We start from the raw sequence: 8,751 nt of genomic DNA, 5'->3' as shown, positions 1-8,751 counted from the left end.
GTCTTTTTAAAAATATAATAAAAATGTTTATTTTTACCATTTGACAAAAGCCAGACAACAGACTTTTTGACATATCTACTTGCAAATAAACTTAAACCATTGAATTTTTCTTAATCTGCACTGGACCCGATCTCACATGTTCTTTTTACATACCTTTGCTGGAATACTCTTATTTGAAGGCTATATTTAAAAAAAGTCTCATAATAAAAATGCTCAATTTTCTATCACAAAAACCTTATTACATATGTTGATATTTCCTTAACATGTATACCTTTCAGGGACTTCTTCCACATCAAAGCCTAATTTGAAACAACCTCCTACATTTCCAGGTTTCTGCAGGCATTTGACTATTGCATGTTCAAACTTATCTGGTGCTTCTGTGTCAGCATGAAGAAACATAAATATATCTCCCTTTGCTTGTTCTGCACCATAACTTTGCTGAAATCCTCTTCCTTGAAAGCAAAATTTAAAAAAAAAATGAATTAAAAAATCTGGGATGAGTGCATCTACCTTAAGCCTCGATCACACCTTAACGGATAGCTCGAACGGATGCCTAACGGATAACTTTTTTCAATCCGTTCATGTCCGTTAGACGTCCGTTCTTATCCGTTATACGTCGGTCCATATCCGTTACATGTCCGTTTAGCGTACGTTTTATCCGTCGACGTCCGTTCTGTCAGGTGGAAATTTTTGTGCATGTTCAAAACTTTGAACGGACGTCCAACGGATGAAATGTCCGTTGAACGTCCGGTATGCGTCCGTTTTGTACGGTACTCGTCCGTTTTGTTTCCGTTATGTATCTTGAAGATAAATTCACCAACCGACTTCTATACCGGACGTTTAACGGTTAAAACGGATGTTGAACGAATGAGAAACGGACTTCTACCGGACGTATTACGGATAAAACGGATGACGAACGGATCTGAAATGGGTACATGCCAATTGAAAATTTCGCGTCAGAAATGCCAATTATTGGTATGTCGGATTTCTTAAGGTTCATGATTTTTTTTATTCATAATCGATCTTAGAGTAAGGGCACATCTTCACAATCAAGCAGCTCTTATTCAGGCCAGACACTGCCCTTTGGCAGCATTTTGAAGAACAAACCAAAACCAGTTACACAGAAACATTTTTAATACTTATGCGATTTACATGAATTATTATTGTCGCCTTTAATTGTTCCGTATATCTTGTTTATCCGTTTTATCCGGTACGCTTCCGTTAGGTGTCCGTTTTATGTGGTACTCGTTCTTTGGGTGTACGTTCGACATCCGTTCTGTCCGGTACGTTTCTGTTTCTCGTACGTTGTATATCCGGTGTGTGTCCGTTATGCATTCGTTACACGTCTGTTTTATTCGGTCAGTACATCAACGGACTCCCAACGGATAACAATTTTGTCAACGGACAACTTTTATTTGCATCCGTTAGGCGTCCGTTCGTGTTATTAAGATGGTGTCCGAGGCTTCAGTTAAATCATTTTCCATAAAAAAAATTAAAAAAAACATTTAAACAACACTTTACAAATTTGTGCGTTCGAAGTGCTTTTTAGAAATCGTAAAAAAAGGATAAATTTCATTTTTCATGAAAAAGTAAAATCACAAAAATACTGAACTCCGAGGAAAATTTTAAACTGAAAGTCCATAACCAATGGCAAAATCAAAAGCTCAAACACATCAAACGAATGGATAACAACTGTCATATTCCTGACTTCTGACAGGCATTTCTTATGCAGAAAATGCTGAAATGAACCATGGATAGCTATTTAAATCACTCACTTGAATGACAGTCGCATCAAATTCCATTATATGAAATGAATGTAAGTAATAATCCTACCAAAATAAACAAAGGATAAATTGCATTTTTGTATAAAATAAGATAAAATAAGATACCATATTTTTAATCCAATTAAAGGGCCCATGACGAGCAAAGTAATTTATTACAATGATTTTTATAATTGACACAATAATGTTGATAAAAATCATATATGAATATAACCATCTCAGTTTTTAGATGTTAAACCACAGTCAGATCAGAGCTATACACATGTCATAATAGAAAGAAAGAAGAAACAAGAATGTGTCCAAAGTACACGGATGCCCCACTCGCACTATCATTTTCCATGTTCAATGGACAAAAAAAAAATAAAATTAGACATAAAATTAGAAAGATCATATCTTAGGGAACATTTGTACTAAGTTTCAAGTTGATTGGACTTCAACTTCATCAAAAACTACCTTGACCAAAAACGTTAACCTGAAACTCGCACTTTCATTTTCTATGTTCAGTGGACCATGAAATTGGGGTCAAAAGTTTAATTTGTCTTTAAAATTAGAAAGATCATATCATAAGGAACATATGTAGTAAGTTTCAAGTTGTTTTGACTTCAGCTTCATCAAAAACTACCTTGACCAAAAACTTTAACCTGAAGCGGGACAGACAGACGAACGGACGGACAGACGGACGGACGAACGGACGCATAGACCAGATAACATAATGCCCCTCTACTATCGTAGGTGGGGCATAAAAAAGGCATCACAATAGTCCATTTGCCAATTCCCGTAATTGGCCCTGTAATAAGGGACCTTTTTTCAGGTGTCTCCCTTATGAGGGACATTAAATTTTACTTACAATGGAGAGCTAGCAGAAAGAGCAAATTTACCTGTATAAGATGAAGGAAAGCAAAATGTCTACCAAAAAAAAGTATTGCAATGGATTTGCAATTATTACAATTAACATTTCATTTTATATTAATTTTAACAAATATATAAAAAAAATAAACAAATAAATCGTTTATTTGAGGGTCAAGTATAATGTATTATACCTGGAGAACTTTTAATCACTTTTATTTCTACATCTTTTGTTTTAGCGAACTTCTCAACAACAGGAATTGTATCGTCAGTACTTCCACCATCACTGACAATGATTTCTTCTATGGCCTGCGTTCTGGAGCACTTCTAAATTAAGAAAGTAAAAAAAAATAACAATCCTTTACAGCAGCGCAATTTGAAAGATTGCAGTTATTTTTTAGTGCAGTTTCAAACTGTAAAGATGCAAAATGCAATTTCTTTCAAATGTTATCATATTTGGTCTAAAATAGATGGTGATTCAAATTTAAAAAAACACTGCCGTATATGTGGTACATGTGTTTTTGGAATTTAGGGTCCTCAATGCTCTTTAATTTTATACCTTGTTGGCTCTCTAATACCGGTGTCCTATAGCCATTCTTCCCCCATGCCAAATTTTCCGGTGAGAAAGACTGGATAGATCCAATATTTCCCCCCCGGAAAAATTGGCATGATCCCACTTTCCCCCCTTAGCATTATGGGGGAAAAAACCAGGATCAGGCCAATTTTTCCCCCGTAGTAGCGTGAGAAGCTAAATTTTCCGTCTTGTAATATAACGTCGGCGACGTCACGGTAAGATTTTTTTATGAAACAAAAGAATAGTAACTTTTCTTATATCAGTTTATAGTTACCAAAGCTTCATCGTATGATTATACATTTGATAGGTATTAATAAAGATATATATGTTATATTTATATACACGGAACACATTCTGATGTGATGATCACATCCATTTTCTTTCGTGAACACTTGGTATCATTGACTAAATGAATACAATTACTTTCACCACTTCTGGTCAATTAGTAGATTTTTTTCCAGGACAGACGTCTATGATATCTCCAAAGTATTATGATGAAATGACTTCACATGATATATCATGCAAAGTATAAAGTATTAATAAGTAAAAGAACTAAAAAAAAGCACGGATAGAGAGGACTACTCGTCGACTTAAAGCTTTCATTCAGGAGAAGTCCGATACGGATGAAACTTCATCAAACTTAGAGGAGATATGAACACCCGCTTTTGCCAGCACGGAAGACGTGGAAGTACAGGGACTAATCACATTATAGTTTGAGCTGTACAAGATCTACAAAAAAAACCCACCTGCCCTACAGATGCATATATAGGGTCGAACACTTTCCAGCACTAATGATACAAATTCGACGTGGTATTAAGCAATTAAAGGCCACTGGGACCGTACGGCATGTCACAACGAGAAACCCTCATATAGTCGTCTTTAAAATGCCCCTACCATAAAAATGTGAAAAATATTCAAACAAAACAAACGGACTTATTTATGACAAAATAATTTACGAAAAACATATGACCGACATGAAACGTCAACAACCACTGTACATGTTCCTGGCTTTGGAATAGCACATAAAGAACGTGGCGGCATTAAACTCAACCCTCCCCCAACACAATACGGGACAGCACACCGCAAGAAAATACTGTAAAATATCATCTGCAATTGACTTCACTAAATTGTGTGTTAGTACGGTGCACAATAATCACTTACATGAAAAAAACAATAGACATAAAGCACCGAAATGAAAGTAAAATGTATGCGCTGTTTACACTGAAAGTTATTTCCAAGCCAGTGTAAATGTTCTCTAGTCGGACTATTATAGTGGACATAGACAGAATGGTAAACATGTAAACAGACTGGTGAATCTGTAGACAGACCTGTGGACATAAAGACAGACAGTTAAATATGTAAAAAGACTAGGGGACACCTAGAAAGACAGACTAGTTGTCACATAGACAGACTGGTGAATATGTATACAGACTTGTATCGGAACTAAACACATTTATTCTAAAAACAGTTGTTGGCATGACACGGGTTATGTTCTTCTCATATATGTTATGATGGTATCATACTAAACCCCTAACGGGAAGGATTGTGCCTGATGTTCATATGATGAAATCATAATCTTTCAGTCAGTTTAATTGAAGTCTGGAGCTGGCATGTCAGTTAACTGCTAGTAGTCTGTTGTTATTTATGTATTATTGTCATTTTGTTTATTTTCTTTGGTTACATCTTCTGACATCAGACTCGGATTTCTCTTGAACTGAATTTTAATGTGCGTATTGTTATGCGTTTACTTTACTACATTGGTAAGAGGTATAGGGGGAGGGTTGGTATCTCACAAACATGTTTAACCCCGCCGCATTTTTGCGCCTGTCCCAAGTCAGGAGCCTCTGGCCTTTGTTAGTCTTGTATTATTTTAATTTTAGTTTCTTGTGTACAATTTGGAAATTAGTATGGCGTTCATTATCACTGGACTAGTATATATTTGTTTAGGGGCCAGCTGAAGGACGCCTCCGGGTGCGGGAATTTCTCGCTACATTGAAGACCTGTTGGTGACCCTCTGCTGTTGTTTTTTATTTGGTCGGGTTGTTGTCTCTTTGACACATTCCCCATTTCCATTTTCAATTTTATTGTGGACATATAGACAGACAGTTGAAAACGTAAAAAGACTAGGGGACACATAGAAAACTGTTGAACAGAAAGACAGACTAGTTGACACATAGACAGACTGATAAACCTGTAGACAGACTTGTGTAAATTTGAATGAACAACACATTTGTATACAAATAAATTTAAATCTAACACTGTTCGGTTTAATGTCCAGACATGCATATAAATATATTGAGATCTATATCATGGGGGGAAAGATTGGCATGGGGGAAAAGTTACTATATGTATACGTATTGTTAACTTTCCGCAGGGGAAGAATGACAATGATCCAAAATTTCCCCGGGGGAAACATTGGCTCATGCCAGTCTTTTCCCCGTCGGAAAAACTGGCATGGGGGAAGAATGGCTATATAACACCGGCGTTACACATCAGCGTATAGCTCCGACGCACGTACCTGGCGTGTTAAAAAATCATGTACGCTGCCAATACGCTAGTAATTTTGGATGCATTCAACCTGTCAATCATATCTGTAACGTGCGCACAACGAGCTTTAAGCGTGTATTGGGCGTACGAGAAGCGTACCTAAGCGTTTATCGGGCGTTCAAGAAACGAATGGTTGCGTATGCCTGGCGTTTGTCTAACGTATATGGGATGCACGCTACGAAGGAAAAAAGTTTCTTGAACGTATTTGAGACGCGTCCCGGTCGTATCTTGGACGTTCTATTATGGGTTGTTTGTTACATACACACCCGCATACATTTTAGTTAAAGTCGAACGATCTCGAAGCGTATACAACGTGCCCTAAACGTGTCTCAAACTTATCAGTAGCGCGTTAAACGCGCTTGTAGCGTATGTATAACGTGCGTGTAGCGTACAGGTATACGCTAGACACACGCTTCAGCTAGATGAAAATTTGTATGCTGCATAAAAATTCCTCGAGTTGTAGCGTTCACCAAGCGCTTACCTTTTTTATTTCAACGTACTTCAAACTTATGCAACTAGCGTTTGACGTTCCTCTGGCGTGCAACTAACGTATACCGACTATGTCAAATTTCTCTGTACGTTTGGTGCACGCCTGTCTATACGCAAATGTGTGACGCCGGCATAACTATTTTGATCTGAGCATTACTGATGAGTCTAATGTAGACGAAAGCGCGTCTGGCGTATCAAGCCGTTGAAGGCCGTACCTTGACCTTTAATGGTTTACTTTTATAAATTGTTATTTGTGCACTCATACCACATCTTCCTATTTCTATTGGTACCTTTGATTACTATTGCAGCTGTTTAATCAACTACTTAAAAAAAAGAAAAAAAAGAAGAATACATTTTCTATGACTAAATAACTGCATCGTATTTACAAATAAAATGTCATTTTAAAAAGATGAACTTCCTATTATGAGAAACACATCTGTTCATTTCGAAAATTAGCACTGTAATAAGATTCAGTCATTTTACCAACACTTAATTATATGCAACCATGCCATTAAATGAATAAATCAATTTGAAAACGATTATACTACTGGTTAGAGATAAAGGGATACATTGATAGTTCTGAATTTTACTTTAGCTTATGAAATCATATAGTACTAGTATGACAAATTTAAACCGAGTTTGCAGCTTGACAGTTATTTGTAAATTCAATCAAAAGTCATATAATTGAAAAGCATCTACACAGTTAACATAATTATCAGCCGCACAGCTGTTTTCATTACTGTTATGATGTCCCTTCAATATACTTGGAAACCCCCAAATATTTATATACAGATCATACCTTTAAAACCGTCTCCAGTGTTGATAAGATATTATCTGCTTCATTGTATACAGGAATTATAATACTGATTCTTGGATGAGCAAGTTGTACTTTGGTTACTTGTAACTCCTTTTCGAGTACCTCCAGATCTTCTGCGACATCCTGTAGAATTTCAGCAAAACAACAAATCAAGATAAATCATTTTACTTTTCAACAATTTTTCACTGCTTTAAAAAAAAATTCGACGGAAAAATAGGACAAGGTCAACGTTGCAGTGAAAATGATTGTTTCAGAAAACTTATTAGAATACACATGACATATTGCAGATGTTTAACATTTGAGAATTAAGGCTATTTCATCACTAATTGGACTTTAAGGTTAAAACCAGCAACAAATTAACTGTTTATATTTCATTGTATATTGTTTTAGATATCGAATTGCTCGAATATAGCATCAATATATGCGTCTTTCATAGTTACGTTTTTAGCTTTAAAGATCATAGTTAATATGGTAGTTTTTTTTTTCAATTAAGAATGTGTTAAAGGGCTAATACCCGACAAAAGCAGAAAACAGCCAAAGGGTCTTCAACAAAACGAGATGAACCCGCACCAGAAGGCGGGCTTCATCTGGCCCCTTATCAAAAATGTGTACTAGTTCAGTGAAAATGGACGCCACACTAAACTCCAAAACATATAAATGAAATAAAATTTAAAAACAACATACAAGAATAACAAAGGAATAACAACATGGAACATGCGCAAAAATTCGGCGGGGTTAAATATATTTTGTAAAATCTCAACCCTCCCATAATTTATCTGCCTATTTCAATCATTAATCTACTTACCACATCATTCAAACATGTGTTTAATATGCCTAATGATATTCCTAGATCTTTCGCTCTTTCTGACTGTTCCCTAAAGACTGTTTCTGAACCCCAGTTTATATCACTGAACATGTCATCTAAAATGTTGAATTTTAATAGATGAAAAAAATCCTGTGACTGATAACAAATAACGGTATGACAAGGAATCTAATTCTCTGACGAAAGGTAATTCTTTTAGAATGTTCTTGACATTAAATGGACCTTACAGTCATGTCTCGAATACCTTGACTTGCAGACGATATCTACCAGCTTTCTCATCGTCATGGAGACTCACAAAACCAAGCAACCAACCTTGCAACAACTGCAAAACAAGTAGAACTATATAGAGTTTCACGCTGCATTGAAGACCCATTGGTGGCCTTCGGCTGTTGTCTGCTATATGGTCGGGTTGTTGTCTCTTTAACACATTCCCCATTTCAATTCTCAATTTTATGAATGCAAAAAAGACAACATATATGAGAGTAAACGCAAACCAACTTAATGAAACCAAAGTGAGAGTGAGGTACTGCCTTCAACACGGAGCCTTGGCTCACACCAAACAGCAAGCTATAAAGGGCCTCAAAAAAGTGTAAAACCATTCAAACGGGAAAACCAACGGTCTAATTTAAAGGGAAACAGAAACACTTATGAACCACATAAACAGACGGCAACCACTGAACATCAGATTCCTAACTTAGGGCAGGTTCAAACAATTGCAGCTCATTTATCAGATTTACATATCGTCCTGAACTTTCATGAAGTATTTGCCACTGGACATTGAGCATCTAACAATCATTCAAACAATTTTACACTTGAACACACCCGCGAAATCGCGGACATTTAGAATGTGATTGGAAGTATGTAAACTGTTGTA

At 36.2% G+C, this 8,751-nt stretch overlaps 1 protein-coding gene across 1 annotated transcript; it reads right to left on the bottom strand.

Annotated features, from left to right (window-relative positions):
• Positions 1–258: 258 nt before the first annotated feature.
• LOC143060973 (undecaprenyl-phosphate 4-deoxy-4-formamido-L-arabinose transferase-like) lies at positions 259–7,970 on the bottom strand. Its single transcript, XM_076233667.1, has 4 exons — positions 7,860–7,970; positions 7,037–7,177; positions 2,822–2,954; positions 259–452 (listed from the first exon to the last, which is right to left on the bottom strand). Exons 1-4 carry the CDS (start codon positions 7,968–7,970, stop codon positions 259–261), a joined length of 579 nt encoding a protein of 192 aa, XP_076089782.1.
• Between the last annotated feature and the right edge of the window lie 781 nt (positions 7,971–8,751).

This window comes from Mytilus galloprovincialis, chromosome 1 (assembly GCF_965363235.1).
Source record: "Mytilus galloprovincialis chromosome 1, xbMytGall1.hap1.1, whole genome shotgun sequence".
Lineage (NCBI taxonomy): Eukaryota > Metazoa > Mollusca > Bivalvia > Mytilida > Mytilidae > Mytilus > Mytilus galloprovincialis.
The sequence above is the reverse complement of the archived record's forward strand: the minus strand, read 5'-3'. Positions and strand labels throughout refer to the sequence as shown.

Bases quoted from the DNA above. Each gene is read 5' to 3' on its own strand.
- LOC143060973 (XM_076233667.1), bottom strand. From the start codon at position 7,970: ATGTTCAGTGATATAAACTGGGGTTCAGAAACAGTCTTTAGGGAACAG. The intron at 7,178-7,859 runs GTAAGTAGATTA...GAAATTCTACAG, and splicing joins ACACATGTTTGAATGATGTG to GATGTCGCAGAAGATCTGGA. The intron at 2,955-7,036 runs GTATGATCTGTA...TTCTTAATTTAG, and splicing joins CACTGGAGACGGTTTTAAAG to AAGTGCTCCAGAACGCAGGC.